At 45.0% G+C, this 20536-nt stretch overlaps 1 protein-coding gene across 2 annotated transcripts in view; it reads right to left on the reverse strand.

Moving 5' to 3' along the window:
• pfas (phosphoribosylformylglycinamidine synthase) overlaps positions 1-18976 on the reverse strand; it is a 30430-nt gene extending 11454 nt beyond the window's left edge. Inside the window, exons 1-17 of one of the 2 annotated variants that reach the window (XM_033622214.2) lie at positions 18804-18976; positions 15369-15491; positions 15083-15218; positions 14097-14202; positions 13812-14010; positions 7320-7425; positions 7055-7195; positions 6829-6953; positions 6528-6656; positions 6302-6439; positions 1899-2027; positions 1706-1779; positions 1471-1627; positions 1321-1382; positions 1050-1211; positions 433-669; positions 115-345 (exon numbers count right to left, since the gene is read on the reverse strand). In XM_033622214.2, the coding sequence (XP_033478105.2) occupies positions 115-345; positions 433-669; positions 1050-1211; positions 1321-1382; positions 1471-1627; positions 1706-1779; positions 1899-2027; positions 6302-6439; positions 6528-6656; positions 6829-6953; positions 7055-7195; positions 7320-7425; positions 13812-14010; positions 14097-14202; positions 15083-15218; positions 15369-15489 (2253 nt within the window). In that variant the 5' untranslated portion in view covers positions 15490-15491; positions 18804-18976. Of the gene's footprint in view, positions 1-114; positions 346-432; positions 670-1049; positions 1212-1320; positions 1383-1470; positions 1628-1705; positions 1780-1898; positions 2028-6301; positions 6440-6527; positions 6657-6828; positions 6954-7054; positions 7196-7319; positions 7426-13688; positions 13703-13811; positions 14011-14096; positions 14203-15082; positions 15219-15368; positions 15492-18803 lie in introns of those variants that run through there. The other variant, XM_033622216.2, reaches the window with a different exon arrangement.
• Positions 18977-20536: the final 1560 nt, after the last annotated feature.

Below are 20536 nucleotides of genomic sequence, written 5' to 3' on the forward strand. Positions count from 1 at the left end.
TTCAACAACAGAGATATTTCAGTACTGAAGAATGCTCTCAAACAGGATCATTATGTGCAGTATTTTGATTTGTCCTATCTGTGCTTCTCCTCACACTCTTCGTCAGCCTCTCACCTTCAGAGCTGTGACTCTGGCAAACACCAAATTGGTCAGAGCTTCTCCAACAGCCATGCGAGCCCCGGCTGTGGGACACACCAGCCCTTTAATTGGCTGCTCTCCGATGGCAGTGGCTGCTCCCTCCAGGCTGAACGGTGACAGAGCAACAACGGCTACGTTGGCCAATGGGGTGTGAAGAGGGCCGACGCATTGTTGCTGGGCAACCAACCCAGTAACAGACCGGTCCACCTGAGGGAGGGAGGGAGTGAAGACACGGAGAGTCACTAAGTGTCTGCACAAATGTACCTCTAAAGACAGAGAGGATGGAAAACACACCTTGTTGGTCAGGTAGCGTTTGGACGCCACGGCGGGCAAACGTAAAACTCTGTCCAGTGCATCTTTGACTTTCAGCCCCGCAGGAAGAGCCAGAGGCTGATGGGTGGAGGCCAGATGCTCCATCTTAAACACCTTCTGTGGCATCTTCCCCAGAACCCACTCCAGCTGCAGGTCGACAGGACGGCGCCTCCTGTCGGCTTCATCACCGCTGCCTCCCTCATCATCCACCAGCACAATCTGCAGCAGAAATTAAGACTGAAATAAAGACAAATGATGCTGATCTCGAACAGGGTCGTTTGTACTATGGTGTACTGATTCATGTTTAATTAATATCTGCCGAACGAAAGAGTGCACCTGGGTTCAGCAGGGAGGCAGAAGCACTCTTTGTATAATTAGAGAAGAGCAGAGGAGCAGAATCGCTTGTTGACTGCAGCTTGTTCAAAAACTACATTTTTGTTTTGAGCTTACAGAAATAGTAAAGTACCTATAAAGGGTATGGCTGGGTTGTAGTGTGATACTTGAGCTTATATGACCCAGCCAACAACCACTGATCATTAAAGCGTATTGATTTGTGCAGAGGATGTGCTTTTATTGACTTGATCCAGGCTGAAACGTGCCTTGCCGTCTCCAGTGATGTTTCCCACAAAGTCAACGGGACACTTCTCCCTCTGACACACCCTCTCCAGGAAGCTCCTGTCAGATGGACGGAGCAGCAGGGCGTTGCTCTCCTGATACTCTGCCCCCCACAGCTCCAGCACACTCAGTGTGGGGTCACCTTTCTATAAAACATAGATGGAGGGAAAAGTAAACAATAAGAGGAAACAATCGGAGTGAAATAAAATGAGAAGCAGCAGAATGTGTTTGGAGACGTGTTGATGTGCTCATTACCTTGAATCTACTGCAGTAGATTACAGCTCCCGCTGGCTCACTGAGCTCCTTAAGCACATTACCTGAAGATGCCAATGTGATTCAACATGTTCATTTTTGTCTCATCATCAAAGCTTTACATAAATCATGAAAAGAGCCCATGTCTCACACCATTTCCTCCCGCCCCCTGATCATGGATACTGCAGATTGGGTTCCCGCTGCTTCTTTCCAAACACGCCCTGAGAGCACGATTCATCTTCTGCTCCATCTCGGCGTCTCCCCTCTGCACTGCACCCAGATCTCTGTCACTGGAGTTGTCCCCCTGGACCTGCAAGCCAACATGTATTTCAACACACCGAAACATCAGGTGAGGTCGCTGCTGTGTGATTTACTGTAGCACCCGTACTTGTACAGAGGAGGCCGCTCCTCCTCCCACGCCGATCCTGTACACCGGCCCTCCGATCTTCACCACTTCCATTCCTGATCGACAAGTAGAGCAGAGGAGCAGAGAGACGCCGTGAGTCATTAATGGATGTGTGTAAATATAGCCGCAGCATCGATTAAACACATTCCACACACACACTGAGCTAAAACATTACCGGCCTCCGCCTCTTCTTTCTTTATGTGTGTGTCTTCAATAGAGCCCAGACCACCGCTGAACATGATTGGCTTAATCCACTCTCGCCGCTCTCCATTAGCCAGCCGCATGCCGAAAGAACGAGCAAAACCTGAGGGGAGGGAATCAGAACAAATAAATATCAATCGGTCCATCTGTAGACTGAAAACAGAGATAACATCATTTATCAAGTTGAAACCACCAAGATGCCAAAATGTCTTTGTTATTCTCCGTTTTATTTTATAGAAACTATTTGTGTTTTCTGACAAATAATGAAACTAAAGAACTGATCCTGGCACCACTGTTATTAAGGCTTTCTACACAACATGATTTGCCTATGTTCTAAGAATAAATGACTTGATGCATTGTCCCTCACAGCAAGAGGGTTCCTGGTTCAAACATGGGGTGGAGGGTTCAAACCCCAGGGTCTGGGAGACCTTCTGTGCTGAGTTTGCATGTTCTCCCTGCGTCAGCGTGGGTTTCCTCCAGGTGCTCCAGCTTCCTCCCACAGTCCAAAGACATGCAGGTTAATTGGTGACTCTAAATTGTCCGTAGGTGTGAATGTGAGTGTGAATGGTTGTCTGTCTCTATGTGTCAGCCCTGTGATAGTCTGGTGACCTGTCCAGGGTGAACCCTGCCATGACCCCCCAACAGGATAAGCTGTTACAGAAATTCAAAAATGAATTTACTCTAAGTGCGCATTCACACCAGGATAGTCCGGAGGACTTGGTTCGATTGGGCGGTGAATGATGAAAAATTTCACACCTTCATTTGGTTTGGTTCACTTTCACAATGACTTTTTAAAGCGGACCAAACCGCCTGGACAACATCACGCAGTTACACCAGCTGCTTGTTTGGCGGTATTGCCCAAAACAACCACTGACCAGGAAGAATAAAAAGCACGAGGAAGAAGAAAACCCGGCTCATCGTTTGGCCACGACCGAAAACGGAAATCCATTGTGGGTAGTCACAAGCAACTGCGACATAGAGTCCTCTGACCATGTATCAATAAGCGCCTGCACCTCCTCACGACTCCTCGTCTGCCCACGAGACAGCTTCCAACCTTTTCTTTTTTTTCTGCTTCTCCTGGTTCGCACTGTTAGCTTTGTTTTTTTCTACCCAAAATGCACTGCGCTCTACGTCACTTCCTCTCTTTGGTTGGCTGGATAGTCCGTTTGCACTTCCTACTGTAAACGAACCGCACCAGGGTTCACTTGCAAGTGAACCAAGACCCCCAATTTCAAGTTGACCAGGGTTCCCTCGTTTGGTCCGCACTAGGGATGGGTCACGATTTTTGAATTTTCAAATAGTCGTTTTATTTTGAAAAATAGATTTTTTAATGGACTATTACTATTTGCCATCTTATTTCCCCCCTTTATTTGACATGCAATTCAGCTCCTAACCGCACGAGGGCAGTCTAGGATTACTACAGCGGTGTGAGATGGGCTACCAGCTAGTTTGATGCTCTTTTACAAACAGGAGAAACATGCAGAGACTACTACAGTCATCAAAAAGTTCCGTGTGGAACAACTTCGACAAAATAAACGAAAATGAGGTGCAGTGCAAACTCTGTGAGGCAAAGCTTGCGTATCTACAAGTCTACAACAAGTATGCACAGTCATTTGAGAGCGAGGCACGCAGGAGGCGGCGAGGGACCGTACGGCCGGGGTCCACCGGGCCGTCAGCGGCGCGACACGTCTGCAGCGTGAGTCCCGTAACAGCTCGCCCCCCTGTTAATCAATTACAGTGGCTCCTCCGGCAACGGGAGCAGCGCGACAACCCCCGTCTGTCGCGTGACAACTCTCTATTTTACGTGGCTCTTCTATTTTTGTCGCGCTACGCTCCCCTACGCCACCCTCCAACAGATAAAAACTACATGAAATAGTGTGCTAAACGAGCACAATGTGTTTTTAAATGAATAAACCATTATCAGAGGTGATATGTGATGACTTTTTTTTCATGCATTTACCCATGTTTATCCGTGACATTGTGTAAATGTCCGTGGCGGACATTTGAAAGCGAGTAGATGACAAACAGTACAGTAAACTTGTAGATAACTCAAATATATGTAATAACTTAGGTGGAAAATGCTTTAACATTTCATGCAGCCTCTCGGCTCAGCAAACGGTAAACAACCCTGCTGGGTTCTCTACGTGTCGCTTCCGTACGCAGTCAGTGGAGCCCAAATGAATACGCCGTGACGCTACGCTGACGTGACGTAACGCTACGCTGACGTGAGGCTACGCTGACGTGACGCTTTGCAGCCAGTGGAGCCCGGCCGTAATGATGAATGGATCTCTGTGTACGTGGCTCCGAGAGGGGAGTGGGAGGGCGATTATTCGAAAAATCGTCGAATAGTTGCCGTGATTTTCGAATAGTGTTTTTGCTTGTGCTGCCCCTCCCTAGTCCACACCAGAGTTCGAATGAGCGTTCACACCACTCCAAACGAACCGAACCATCCAGGGTTTGTTTAAAGCGGACCAAATAGCTCCAGAGTGAATGCGTTCTAAGTAACCAGAGCTGCAACTATTAGTTGATTGATCAGTTAGCTGATTGACAGAAAATGAATCAGCAACGTTTTTGTTATTCGATTTCTGCTTCTCATATGTGAGGATTTGCTGCTTTTCTGTCACATATGACAGTAAATCGCATATCTTTAGGCATTTTAGCACAATTTTTTAACAGCTTTAGATCAGGGGTGTCAAACCAGGGCTCAACAATAAGGATTGCCCGATTGCCCGGGGCAAGTAAAACTCACGGTCGGGCATGTAAACTAACAACTCGCTTCCCCGATCGGGCAAGTTGCTAAAAATAGTAAAAGTTAATAACTAATTGATAAAATAAATGTATTTTAAAACGTGCTCTTCTGCTCTGATGCAGCAGTCTCTCTGCCTGAAGTCACAGGCACAGCTGTGTAACAATGTCCTGCCCACAGCCCCCATTGATATTATTTTGCGCGACGGACGCTTCATATAATAACACAACAATATACTATTTATGGTGTTATGTCATCGTGCTCTCTGTATCGCGCACGGCGGTGTTCCGCCACACACACAGGTGAGCACGCTAGAGCGGCTCGGGCCGCATTTTCCTGACCAAACCTGACCCCGAGCCCGGTGCAGTTTGTCATCTGACAAAGTTATTGTTATGGACAGTGTGTAAATAACCATCAGATTGCTGTTACGCACAGACAAACACGCTGCACTCCGAGCAGCGTAGCACGGCACTCATGCTGAGCTTGTGTTGCGTTCAGGCGTTGTCACGTAAATAACAACTTCCAACACTTAAATAGGTCATAGCACAAAACAGCAGCATGTCAAGTGAGTTTTTACTTTATTATATTCAATAAAATTGTATGTTCCTAAATCTTGAGACACCTCATATGTAAGCTAGACAGACATTTCACCTGCTCATTACTGTGCACACATGTACTGTATGTACTTAGTCCTAAAGAGCCCTTCTGGTGCCAGTAGATACACAGAAACATCCCAGCAGGCTGTGCTTTGCAAGCATACAAAAAAGTTTCACGCATGTGAAAATTATTTTTCATGCGTGTGCTTCACCTCCGCTGCTACAACTCCATCCTAGGGGAAACACTGCTGTGTGCGTTTTGTGCAACAGGTGGATGTGGTAGTCTACTGGTAGAGTAGAGAGAGAGCTAAGTAGCTGAAAAATAAATAGAGGTGGGCATGGCTCAAGTAGGGCGCAAAATTATAGATGGAGAATGATCGACAAATTTTTCACTTTAAGCCCTGACACTGTCATTTTTGTGTAGGAATTAAGTTACAATACATGACATATGTTGTTTTAATTAATGAATACAGTGTGAATAAAGATTACATAACATAAAAATAACTGCAGTCTTTGTTATTTGATAGCCACTTAAATTAAACAATTTTTATAGGGCAAGTAAAAACTGACTTCGGGCAAGTTGGTCAGAGATCTACTTGCCCGAAGTCAGTTTTTACTTGCCCTATAAAAATTGTTTAATTTAAGTGGCTATCAAAGTGAAAAAAAACCTTAGCGTTGAACCCTGCAAACATATGGCCCGGGGGCCAGAACCGGCCCACCAAAGGGTCCAATCTGGCCCTCGGGATGACTTTGCACACCTAATGTTGATGCACATGTGAAAGCTGAGAGGTTTCAGGGGCAAGTTAACCAGTGAGCAGATGCTACCTCAGAGTGTGTTGACCTCACTCAAAATATATACTTTAATAATTAAATTAATATCATCTAGTGGACTAATGGCCCTAAATTACGACTATTGGTCGACTAAGGAAATTCTTAGTCAGGGGCAGCCCAGGAGTCTATAAATATCTTTTTAGTAAAATCACACTTCGTATATCTTCAAAGTAAACCTCAGCATGCTTCAGCAGGGTTTGCTACCTGACAGGACAGGTTCTCCAAACTTGTTGCCGTAGTCTGAGGCTCCATCACTGGCCTCGATCGCCACCTGCAGCGGAGGAGCAAAGCTGGAAGGATACTCCCAGCCCTCTCCTTCAGGCTCCCACGGGAGAACGTAGCCTGGAGCAACAGACAGTGAGGAATGACGTATCATTATTAACCTTCGCACATTTCAAGCGAAGAAAATGAGGCACGCCGTTTTGCAGACCTGGTATGTGCAGGTTGCCGAAGCAGTATCCTGCAGTGCCGGCGATGACGTGGCCTCCCTTTCCAGCACTCTGCACATCTCTGATACGACCTCCAGTCCCTGTGGTGGCGCCGCTGAAGGGTGCTACGCCTACAGGTCACATGGGAGTGTTTAAGATTTTTTTATGCCTCCACAGTGAACAGAGAATCCAAAAAAGGCCAAGATGGATTCTCCACTCACCATGAGTTGATGTAAAGTGATCATTTAGTGGGTGTGTATTCCTTTAAGCTGTAAGCAAACACAATGTCTTGTGCGTTCTGACCTGTGGGGAAGTTGTGTGTCTCTGCTGTGAAGATGACGTGTCTTAGCGAGTGCCGTGTCTCATACGAGCTGGCCTGGGATGGATCTTTTGGGTAAACACACTCCAGCTCCATCCCTTTGATACCACTGGACACACACACACACACACACATTTCACATTGAGTCAGTGTGAACAGAAACACACACACACACGCACACACACACACACAGAAACATTTCACTCCAACCTGCTGTTGTCACAGAACTTGATGACGTTGTTCTGGCTGCTGTGCCGCTGTGTGTCCATTATAAGACTGAAAAGAGTCTCCTCCTGCTCCTGCCCGTCGATCTCCATCCGCCCCCGGAAGAACCAGTGACGACTGTGCTCGCTGGGACACCGGGGTGCAAAGAAAACATTGGAGAATAAAAACACAGGAACAAAAACTACAGAGCCGAGCAACAAGCTCGACACAAAGAGGCCCCGCTAATCTGCTGGCTGCAGACAGACCCCACCTGTTGGACTGGGCCAGGTCAAAACACTCCACACTGGTGGGGTTCCTGTTAATCCTCTGGAACATGGCTGTGTAGTAGTCCAGATCCCAGGAGTCAAAGGCCAGACCTGTGTTAAGAGCAACACACATCAGGACATCTTGCTACCTTGGATCTTGTTCTTTTTCTTCTTGTATAATTATTGTAAACAGCACTGCAGACGTCACCCCACACAGATGTTTGCACTCATTTAACACTGGCCGGGATGCTAAATTAATGAATCAACAAACACACACACACACACACACACACACACACACACACACACACACAGTAAACTCTGGTAAACTGGTCCAGTATTGAACAAGACTGCTGCAACATACTAAAAGTGTTTTTTTGTTGCCACTGACAGGCTCAGATTATTTTTCCAAGTGTCTGACAACATTAGGGAAAGGGTCCCTACAGAGGGGATTTAAGAGTAAGATCCTTTTTGTTTAGCCAAGAACAGCTCCTAAATCGCCATCACCAAACTCACCAGACTCCATTTAAAAGAAAACGGTAACTTTACCATCGTAAAACACACTTTATTCAAAGAAATAAAATACATAAATCTCTTAATTCGCTCTGTTCGATGAGATCATATTGTGGCTCTACGCACGCTAAAGTGTCTGGTGGGTTTGGCGATAACAATTTCAGTTTCTAGTTAAACAAAAAGGATCGCACTCTTTGACACAAAGCTCTATCTCTGTAGGGATCCTTCCATAATGTTGTCAGACACTCACAATGACAATATGAGCCTGTCAGTGACAGAAACAACACTTAAAGTGGACGTACATGCTCTGAGTGGTTACACTGCAGCCTTCATCACCACTGCTCTCACTCAACACTGGACTAGTTCCAAAATTAGGGATGCACCAAATATTAGGTAACCGAATATATTCGGCCGAATATTGCAAAAAAATACACATTCGGTATTCGGTGGAATAAGTGAAAAGCAAGGCCGAATACAAGCGACGTGTTTTGATAACACAATCAAACAGCGTGCGGTGACGGACGGAGTAAAATGTTGGCAGTGTGGCGATATTTTACTCCGTCCGTCACCGCACTCGCATTTGCGACTAAAAATAGTTTTGTGCGAGCAAAATAAATCATTCAGCACGCTGTGCGAGTACAGATTTCAACCAGCAGCAGAAACTAAAGGCGAATCCCGCTGGATGTGGGTTGAACGGGGGTCACAGACACAGACAGGAATGTATTCCTGTCAAATACGGCGGCGCATGATAACGGCTTACCGGCGACGGAGAAGTCCGGCTCCAGGTGAATAACTTGTTGTCATGACTGCCCAGTAGTACCTGAACAGCCGAGCCATGGCGGCACACAGTATGTGGCGTATCAGAGGAGAAACGAGCTGTTCACATTACTCTTTGTGGCAGGTAACGGTTCACAAACCTCACCGCACTTTAGGGACTGTTCATTACTTATGAAGGGACTGTTCTTTACTTATGAAGGGACTTGTCAGGGGAGGAGGGTGGCTGGTTGATTTTTATTTTATTTATTTATTTTATTTTGATCCCCCCTATGTTCATCACTGATTGATGCTGTTTTTGAAGTATGAATAAGTCAATAAGTAATTTATTCCATTGAAATATCATTGATGTATTATAGAAAAGTGATTTATCTTTTTATAAATGACAAAAGGCACATCTGCCTCATTTTTGCTGCGGTATCCTGATACTACTCAGAACCGTGATACTTTCACTGGTATTGTACAGTGGGTCCCAATTTTGGTACCGTGACAACACTAATCTGGAGGGTTCATCTGCAAAACCAATGAAAAACTAAAAAACAGCATTCGGTATTCGGTACTCCGTATTGGGCCAAGCGTTTAATATTATTCGGCTTCGGCCACAAATTTTCATTTCGGTGCATCCCTATCCAAAACTTGCTGTTCCCATCAGTCACTTAGACACGAAAACAGGGGATAACAGGTGCCAGATTGAAAAATACAGAAGTTACTTTATTAATCTCTGAGGGGAAAAATCAATTTGTTTTTCACTCTGCTGTCATGTACACACAGGGTCGAATACACACACATGCACAAACAAGACGTATGCATGCATTATATGGAGAGATGTCAGAGCGAGGTGGCTGCCTATAGACAGACGCCCTGAGCAGATGGAGGTTCAATGGCACCTCTCCAGCTACCACTCCATGCTCCATATTTAGTCCAGACAGGGACTTGAGCCAATGACCCTCCGGTTCCCAACCTAAATCTCTATGGGTTGAGCTCCTGCCGCCCCAAGCTGCACTTCAAGTGTGAAACTACCTTCATGAAAAAACTCTGACAGACCCACTGCTTAGCTTTTTGTCTGTTTTCAGAAGCATCGACAGTTTTCATCAGCGGATGGAATTTACCAGCGGTCATCACGTGACCTCAGAACTGAAATCTGTTCAATTACAGTACGTTTTGGAAATTATTAATGAAACACTGAAACAAGCTGGGTAATAAGTTAAAGGTGCAGTGTTTTCATTTATAGAAGTCGTCAGCACAGTTTCCTGCAGCTGCAGGCAACAGACCAACAAGACTAAAAGTCTTAAGCCGCCCTATTGGCTGCATTATTCTTAGAAATTTGCTCTGCAGAGCCTCGTTCACTGTGGTCCCAAAACGTAAACTCTGGCATGAAGAGAGTCTATTTCTGGTTAAACAAAAGCTCTATCTCTGCAGGGATCCCTTCTATAATGTTGTCAGACACTGTTTTTTTTTTTTTGCCACTGACAGGCTCAGATTGTCATTGAAGACAATCTGAGCCTGTCAGTGGCAAAAACACTTTTAGTGGACGTACAGTGATGGTGCACAAATCCCCCAAGTGGCTACACTGCAGTCTGCTTTGCCGCAATCGGCTGCAGTGCTTTCACTCAACCCTGGACTGATTTAAAAAATTGTCGCTTCCATTTGTCACTGAATCATTATCCCTTAAACTCCACGTTTCACTGTTTTGATTCCTCAGTCAACTTAAAGTGAAATCAATCCTTGGGAGAGTTAAATGGCCGCAGTGTCACGAAATTCCAGATAGGTCCTTTTTAATTATCCCCTCAAATCACCAGCTGAGCATGGGAGAGCCTACAAAGTATGCACTGAAATTATTCTCATCAATTTGAGCAGCTTGTGAATATTAATGAAGCTGTGCAGAAGTGAATCAGCAGAGCGCGAACATAAGCACGCACACCATGTTCTGTGGCGGTGGGCAGTGTCAGTGTGAAACCTGTTCATATGAAGAGAGGAATAACCAGCCGCTGTCAGTGAACATTACATGTAACCTATATTTTCTCCATAACTATCGTTATTCTTGGGCTGGTTTTACTTTTTAGTAACTTTTTAATCACCTTTCATTTGTTCCACCTCCATTACAGCTCTGTGTCGGAGCTCTGGGGACTAGACTTTCTTTTCACTGCTCTGTTTCTGCTCTTATGTTTTTATTCTTAGGTTTCTATTGTTCTTCTCATGTTTCTGTTCTCTATTCCTGTGGATATTATTTTTTGAGTGTGTATGGTTGAAACCATTGGGTGCCTAAATTTCCCCTGTGATCAAAAAAGTTTGGGCCCTATGATTTCTGGGATGTGGAAAACAGACAGAACTGTTGAATTATATAATTACATTATAATAAAAATGCAATCAAATGTAAAATGTGGAAGAATAATAAGGAAAGAAGGTCTTGAGTTCAGCTGTTTAACTGCTGCACCCACAACCCTCTCCGTATCTGCAAGTACACAGGGTTTTCCCTGGGTTTTTCAAGACCAAGGTGGCAAAGGCCTGTGGCGGGGGCATCTTGACAGCTGTTCCTTTAGATACGGCCCCCCCTCCTCTATTAAATATGAAAGGAGGCGCCCACATGCTTGAGCTTCACATTGCTGACTTGTATCATCAGAACAGACATGTCCTGTGATTTTCAGCCATCTATGATTATATTTACCCTTTACAGGAGGCACATCCTGACTGCTGAGAATATTACTGTCAGGTATTGTTCCCCCTCTATTAAATATGAAAGGAGGCTGAAAATCACAGGACATGTCTGTTCTGATGATAAAAGTCAGCGGTCCTGAAATGTGTGTTTCTCTTCTATAACACACATTCTACATCTTGGAGGCGACGTCTTTCCACATGCGAGCTTCCTTCGTCTTTCAAATGGGGCAGAGCTCCGTGGGAAACAGTAGGAGAGACACAGCCTGAGGGGGAACCGGGATCTGACACAACACCGGAGAGAGAAGCAGGTCTGTGGAGGTGTGCACCGGACGAAAAAACAAGCGCGTTGTACCAAATGCACGCCGCTACGGCATCGTTTTGGGTTGTGAGCACGCACGACGCATGTCTACATTGAAAGTAATGGGTTTGTGCGCGCAAAAGATGCTACATGTGAACGCCCCTATGCACACACACACTTTAACCAAGGCGGCGGCCAAAATCACCCAGGCGGCCCACCTTTGTCTTAGATAGGCAGGGAAAACCCTGGTATATATATACAGTACAGGCCAAAAGTTTGGACACACCTTCTCATTCAATGCGTTTTCTTTATTTTCATGACTATTTACATTGTAGATTCTCACTGAAGGCATCAAAACTATGAATGAACACATGTGGAGTTATGTACTTAACAAAAAAAGGTGAAATAACTGAAAACATGTTTTATATTCTAGTTTCTTCAAAATAGCCACCCTTTGCTCTGATTACTGCTTTGCACACTCTTGGCATTCTCTCCATGAGCTTCAAGAGGTAGTCACCTGAAATGGTTTCCACTTCACAGGTGTGCCTTATCAGGGTTAATTAGTGGAATTTCTTGCTTTATCAATGGGGTTGGGACCATCAGTTGTGTTGTGCAGAAGTCAGGTTAATACACAGCCGACAGCCCTATTGGACAACTGTTAAAATTCATATTATGGCAAGAACCAATCAGCTAACTAAAGAAAAACGAGTGGCCATCATTACTTTAAGAAATGAAGGTCAGTCAGTGCGGAAAATTGCAAAAACTTTAAATGTGTCCCCAAGTGGAGTCGCAAAAACCATCAAGCGCTACAACGAAACTGGCACACATGAGGACCGACCCAGGAAAGGAAGACCAAGAGTCACCTCTGCTTCTGAGGATAAGTTCATCCGAGTCACCAGCCTCAGAAATGGCAAGTTAACAGCAGCTCAGATCAGAGACCAGATGAATGCCACACAGAGTTCTAGCAGCAGACCCATCTCTAGAACAACTGTTAAGAGGAGACTGCGCCAATCAGGCCTTCATGGTCAAATAGCTGCTAGGAAACCACTGCTAAGGAGAGGCAACAAGCAGAAGAGATTTGTTTGGGCCAAGAAACACAAGGAATGGACATTAGACCAGTGGAAATCTGTGCTTTGGTCTGATGAGTCCAAATTTGAGATCTTTGGTTCCAACCGCCGTGTCTTTGTGAGACGCAGAAAAGGTGAACGGATGGATTCCACATGCCTGGTTCCCACTGTGAAGCATGGAGGAGGAGGTGTGATGGTGTGGGGGTGTTTTGCTGGTGACACTGTTGGGGATTTATTCAAAATTGAAGGCACACTGAACCAGCATGGCTACCACAGCATCCTGCAGCGACATGCCATCCCATCCGCTTTGCGTTTAGTTGGACCATCATTTATTTTTCAACAGGACAATGACCCCAAACACACCTCCAGGCTGTGTAAGGGCTATTTGACCAAGAAGGAGAGTGATGGAGTGCTGCGGCAGATGACCTGGCCTCCACAGTCACCGGACCTGAACCCAGTCGAGATGGTTTGGGGTGAGCTGGACCGCAGAGTGAAGGCAAAGGGGCCAACAAGTGCTAAACACCTCTGGGAACTCCTTCAAGACTGTTGGAAAACCATTTCAGGTGACTACCTCTTGAAGCTCATGGAGAGAATGCCAAGAGTGTGCAAAGCAGTAATCAGAGCAAAGGGTGGCTATTTTGAAGAAACTAGAATATAAAACATGTTTTCAGTTATTTCACCTTTTTTTGTTAAGTACATAACTCCACATGTGTTCATTCATAGTTTTGATGCCTTCAGTGAGAATCTACAATGTAAATAGTCATGAAAATAAAGAAAACGCATTGAATGAGAAGGTGTGTCCAAACTTTTGGCCTGTACTGTATATATATATATATATATATATATATATATACTGTCTTCTTCTTGGTAATTGGTTGCCTGCTTGCAATTAACCCTTTAATAAAAAAGAGCCTTTCACATCACATTAGACACACACACACACACACTAAACACATGCACGTGTCAGATAAGCAGCTACATCACTGCTGTCCTGTGACTTCAGCTAAGTAATAATGTCATGCATCATGTGACATTATAACCTCCACCAGCAGACACAGTGTACTCACAGACAGCTGCGAGACTGAAGAGCAGGCATAAAGGAAGAGAGAAGAGAGGAAGGGTTACAGTACAGGTATGATAACTGAGGTAAAGAGGCTGAAGCTGAAGAGAAACTGTTACGAGAATCTCACCCAGATCATCGTTTGCTGCCTCCAACGCTGCCCGACCCTTGCCCACGATGTCCACCTCAAACACCGGCTGTGGTTTGGTTTCCACGGTGAAGGAGGTGATGGGATGTTTATAGATGCATTCTGTCATACCGTCATACAGACACTCAATCAGCTTCTTAACGTCTCCATTGAGCTCCTTCACGCTCTCTCTGTTCCTCGGCTGGAGGGGAGACAGACAGAGACGTGAGGTGAAAACTGATCCTGGATCAGTGCTCGAGAAAGTCATTTTTATCTGTGTGTGCAAACCTTGATTAGAAACCTGCGAGACAGCTCGACCCGTGTGACGTTAGTGAGGCCGGCGCTCTGGCAGATGGACACGGCGTTGGTGGACCAGGCAGTGGAGAAGTTCAACCTGACGAGCAAAACAGCAACAACATAAATAAAAACTGTTTGAAGAAATTTTGCACTTTGACGTCCGTCTCACTGACGCCGAGTTCCTCCAGTGTCACAGATACAAAAGCAATAATTTCTTTAATCATGAATAACCTGAAGTTGTTCTGTACAGTTATGTTTCTGCCTGACAGAATTTATCAGAATGCAAATCATCTTCGCCCACAGTCTGTGTTGCAGATTATTTCCATATTATCTTCCACTGGACACTCTGATAACCTCACGGGGGAAATAAAAAGATTCTTATCTTTTGATTTACTTTATTGAAGCACAAGAAACCAGTCAAAGCTGGATGTGTCCTCACAGGTGAACCTATGTTGGACTCTTCTCACGCCAAAGTTTCCATTTTGAGACCACAATGAACGAGGCGGCGACACAGTGTTTTTGTTTTTAAAATCTGGTGGGTTTGGCAGGAACAATTTTGGGGTGGTTTCTGTTTTAAAAAAAAGGATCTTAACCTTTAATAAAAAAGTCTTTCTGTGCAGGTTTCTTTCCACAATCTGGTCAGATACTTATTAAAACAATCTGAGCCAGTCAGCTGCAAAAACATGCATTTTAGTGGACGTGAAATAACGGACCGAATGTGTTTTGAGTGGTACTACTGCAGCCTGTTTCGCCGCTGCGGTCTCACTCAATACTGGACCAATTTTTAAAATTGTGCACATTCGTCGAAGTTACCCTACAACATTAAAACCTGCGCTCATTGTATCGAAGTCTGTTCATGTACCGCTCAGTTCACCAGATTCAAATGTACTCGATAACATAAAAGCGATCGTAGGACAAAAGCAGAGCCACAGTGTGTGACAGAGGTCATTTATCAGACTGTGTGGGTGCAGCAGTACCTGGGTCCAATCTCCACCAGTTTCTCCCCGCTGCCCTCAGTGAGAGTTGGTTTCTCAGACAGCGGCTCTGCCTGCAGGGGCGGGCGAAACAACCAGAGGAGAACCTCCTTCTGCTCGGCACTGAGACTCTCGCAGCCTGCAGCAGAGAGCACGGGGACACAATGACAACATGGACAAATGGAAAAGACAGAAGGCGTGTGGACGATTTCTCCAGGCCACACAGGGTCAATTAATATGTATCTGTGCTCAAACTCTGCATCTTCACACTGAGCTGTTACACACTCACCTGTCAGCTCCACATTGTAGCACAGCTCAGTGGCGATCGACAGCTGGGGATAGAGCCTGGCTGCCCTCTGTAAGGCTCTCCCATTCACAGCCTCACTACTGTAGAAGCGCACTACAGCCATGACTGATGGAGAGACGGACAGTTTGATCCAGTTTAAAGACACACAGAGAGACCTCCATTAATAAAATCAATCATACAAAGTCAGAGGTGATGAATTGTAGGCGATGGCATTGATTTACCCCGACCATCGACATATTCTAAAGTAAGGGCTCACCAAATCAGAGGTCAAAGGTCAATACCAGTGATCAATGACAAGTAAAGACTCCTCTCACTGAGGCTGACCTTTAACCTGCAGTTCAGTTCAGGTCAAAACAAACCAATAATCAGATAGAGGGCCACTCATGACACTGTGCACAGCCTGCAGGACGACAGGAATCCCAAACACCAACATCTCTCCAAGATCTCAGTGTGTTCACACCAAGGAAATGTGTTAAAGAAATGCTGCAGCTGCCTCACAGTCAATCCACCTAATCTCAGTTTATATACTTGTGACTCAAAAGATGGAAAACACTTCATGTCAGCACAGAATACTGCTTCTATAATGCATCATATCTTTCAAGAGAACTGCTCATATTTTGACTAAACATGATCTTATACAACATGCACCAATTAAGTTTTCCTCTCATACGTATACGTCTAGGAAAAAGCATCTCATGAGGGGTAAAAGACTTAGACATATGCAATGTCCCCTTTTCTTTGTCCACAGAATTTTCAAAGACGTTGGACGCAGGTCATCCCAACATGAAGCTCCATCTGACTGGAATAATCTTCCACTCGTCTTGAGATCTGTCACCTCATCCCGCTGCTTCAGGACTTGTTAACATGCACATCTCAAAACAACTTGCTCATGTTTTTAAAATGTCGTACTGGTACCTGCTCTGTTGCCATTCAAGGTCACGGTATCCAACTCTAAACTCTAAGATGAGGGCAGGGCGTTCAAGATAATCCCTCCAGTGTGTTCTGGGTCTGCCCCGGGGCCTCCTACAACTGGGACGTACCAGAACACCTCTAAAAGGAGGCGCCCAGGAGGATCCCGATTAGATGTCCGAACCACCTCAACTGACCCTTTTGATGTGGAGGAGCAGCGGCTCTACACCGAGCTCCCTCTGTGCATCGTCACTGCAGACGCCGCACCAAACCACCGATCCATCTCACGCTCCATTCTACCCTCAATTGTGAACAAGACCCCGAGATACTTTAACTCCCTCGCTTGAGGCAGTAACTCCCAACCCAGAGAGGGTAATCCACCATTTTCCGGCAGAGAACCATGACCTCAGATTTGGAGGTGCCGCTTCACACTTGGCGGTGAACTGCCCAAGTGCATGCTGGAGGTCACAGTGTGATGAAACTAACGGAAAAACATCATCTGCAAAAAGCAGAGATGCAATTCTGAGGTCACCAAACTGGACCCCTTCCTCCCCCCGGCTGCACCACGAGATCTTGTCCATGAATTTCACAAACAGGATCGGCGGACGAACAACACCCACGAGAACATGTTCGACTTTACACCAAGTATTAGCCTGGAAATCCAGACCCAAATCTAGAAAGATTTAGGGTCTGGCTATGAATAATGAAAAGCATGCATTTGAAAATATCTCTGCACGCAATTGGATAACACTACGACCAATCAGAACAATACACGGGGTGACGTATCCAGAGCTTAGCTACCAGCGGAGCTAACTGGTAGATTAGACTCTTGCCGTATCCGGTCGGTAAAACAGCGAAAACGTCCTTCTTGCAAAGGAAAGACTCGAGCGCCGTCTTCTGTTCCTCTTTTAGAGAAAAAGCCAAGTCTAACTCGTTCATTGTAGCGGCCAAAGCTGTTTCAAACAACTGGTGTTCATCCGTAGCCATCTTGCAATTTTTACTGACTGATTCCAGACTTCGTCGTCGCAGCGCTGTCGTCATCTGTTTAGCTCGCCTCTGGCCCGCCTATATGAGATACACCGATGTGATTGGTGCAGCTCGGCTCCAACGCCATGGGTAATGAGCATCATTACTGACTGCCAGAGTGACTCGCTGAGCAAATTCAAATTGTGCTCTCGCGAGAACTCTGGATGTCCGGGGTAACCAAGTATGTGGACACAGCTCACTTTGGTCATACAGGGACCAGATGGCTGGAAGCAGCGTGCCCTGCACCCCATAATCCTGCAGTACCCACCACAAGACCCCCCCAGGGACGCAGTCGTAAGCCTTCTCCAAGTCCACAAAGCACATGTAGACTGGATGGGCAAACTCCCCCGACCCCTCCAGCAGCAACGCTGCTAAAGAGCTGGTCCACTGTTTCATGGCCAGGAAGGAAGCCGCACTGCTCCTCCTGAATCTGAGGTTCGACAATCGGTCAGAGCCTCCTCTCCAGCACCCTGGAGTAAACTTTACCCAGGAGGCTGAGCAGTGTGATACCCTGATAGTTGGAGCACACCCTCCGGTCTCCTTTTTGAAAATGGGGACCAGCACAGCTAAATGACTAGACAAAAATCATAATTATAAACATCAGGTATAAAGTCATCATCAGTGCAGGTCACCATACGTGTGCCTCCATTAAATCAGATCAAATACACCAGCTTGAAAAGGTGTGTTTTCAGACGGTGGAAAGGAAGTCAATATTGCGATCAGCTGAAGGCTTGGTGGTCCGGTGGGCAGATGGTGATGTGAGGTTTGCAGAGGAGGATCTGAGTACTGGAGGGTGTGTAGATATGAAGGAGTTCAGACAGGTAGGAGGGGGCTTCATTATGAACGGCTGAAAAGGTGAGGAGCAGCAGGAAAGAAATTCTTGTGCCAGAGAAAGCATCAAACTTATTTCAGAATACAATCTGCTTCATGTCTGGGCCCCTGATCTCAAGCTCTAGAGCTCATCATGGTGTCCCGAAACTGTGAATTAAAAGTGAACAGTCTGCCAGAACAAAACACACATGCAACACACAGTCTTTTAAACAGATGTTCTGAGTCATTAATTATCAAGATATATGAAGATAACCTCACACACACACACACACACACACACAGCCTCCTGATAACTCATTGATTGTGTGCATGTTGCAGGTCACACACTGCACGGTCAGCAGCTTTCTGTTAGTGCAACCCCCTTCAGTACACACACACACACACACACACACACACACACACACACACACAACTACTCCTACTACTTTCCCAGCACTGACTGATGCGTCTGCTGGTGCCACACAGCCTGTCCCCTCCAGTGCCAACATGGAGGACACAGTGTGTCTCGTGCCATGAGACAGAAGCGTCACGATGTCCGGAGTCTCCTTTTGTTTACAAAACTTGGCGGCTGTTTCTCCGTGTTTTGTTGTGCGGAAGCTAAAGTGGCTAAAATGTACCAGAGTTAGCATGAAGCTAGTTAGCTCAACTTACGCGTCGCAGCTTCCGTAGTTCAGTGTCTGATGAGGATGAAGAGTTGAGGCGCTGCTCGCCGCTGAGGTCCAGGACAAACTGGTGCAGCGTTTGAATGGACTGAAGCTGGTGTGGTGGTGGAGGTCTGCAGGCTGACAGGACAGGATGGAGGGACGTCTGCACCCACGTGTGCGCCACTCGGCTTTGTGCGCATGCGCAGCTGAGTTTTTAGTGATTGAATGGGAGTGGGTCACAGTTACAGGTCAGACTCTTTTCAGTAAGTTTTGGAAGACTTACAAGTAAAGTTGTCGCCTTGTTAAATGTAAAATTGTTTTATAAATGTTGTCTTCTTATTATAAATTAAAAATTATGTTGCTTTCAGTGCTTTTTTTAGAGTTAAAGGTCCCATGTGATGCTTGTTTTAAGGTCCATACTTGTGTTTTAGTTTCCACTAGAACACATTTACATGCTTTAATGTTCAACACAAAACATTACTTTCCTCATACTGTCTGCCTGAATATTAATGTATTCACCCTTAGTCTGAAACACTCATTTTTGGCACCGGTCTCTTTAAGCTGCCCTCCTCATAGGTAGAAAAAGATTTCCGCAAACTGACATCTATGCAATATTTCACTTTATTGTTGAGCTTTCAGTTTATTAGACTTGAATCACGGCATGCATTAATGTTTCCAGCACCTTGACAAAACCGTGCCGAGCTCCCCTCCTGAAAAAGCCCAGTCCGCTCTGATGGGTCAGTGTTTTCCAGTCATCCACGTCTGTGCTCGTGTCTCTGTATCATCATTGTAGTCGGGGAGGACTGTAACTGTTGCCGTAGTTTCTAGCTTTATAGTAATAATAATAATAATAAGGATAATCTTTATTTATAAAGCACTTTTAAAAACCGTGTTACAAAGTGCTTTACATGTCAATAATTAAAACAGACGACATGAAAGCAACAACTTTTAAAAAGACCTGATAAAAACACGTTGGTGTAAAAAACTGAGGAAATAAAAGACTAAATGAACTTAAAACTCAAGTAAAATCAGGAAAGGCTCTCTGATAAGAGTATCTTAGTAAGATGGGACTTAAAACTGATCACTTTTATAGCGCAGTTGTGACATCACAACTTCACGGAGGTCCTAATGGCTTGTTTAAAGGCAAATGTTTGTGAATATGAAATGTGTCCATAACGTGCACCTGCACCTGCTGTACAATAAAAAAAAAAAAACGACTGGATGGGGAACTGACTTACTTTTTTTGCAACATGGGACCTTTAAATCTGGCTTTTATGCCAACTAAATAAATCAAAGGATTTGGTGTTTGTCAACCTGAAGTTCCATGCTGGATTTTACACAGCATTTAGATTGTAATGATAGGAAAATAAAATGACTGTTCTGGAATATTTAAATATTCTTATATGTAGCATACAATCATCATTCTGTTGCTTTGCATCTTTTACCCCCGTGTGGGAATGTCCTCCTTTGGCATATTACCAGACAACGTGGGTCAGCAAAGCCGTTGGAACAAATTTGGTCTTTTGAAATTGCCAAGTTTGAGACAGTTGTCAGAAAAATAATCAAAAAGTAATTAAATGTAATAATTTACTTTAATGAAGTTATTGAAATAGGTACATAATATATAACATCTTTAACAGGGTAACTAGTAATCTGTAACCTATTATATTTGATAAGTAACCACTGACCTTTTACTTTAAAAGACCAATATGACATTTGGTCAGTTTTATAATTAAATAT

The sequence above is a fragment of the Epinephelus lanceolatus genome, chromosome 6 (genome assembly GCF_041903045.1).
Source record: "Epinephelus lanceolatus isolate andai-2023 chromosome 6, ASM4190304v1, whole genome shotgun sequence".
Lineage (NCBI taxonomy): Eukaryota > Metazoa > Chordata > Actinopteri > Perciformes > Serranidae > Epinephelus > Epinephelus lanceolatus.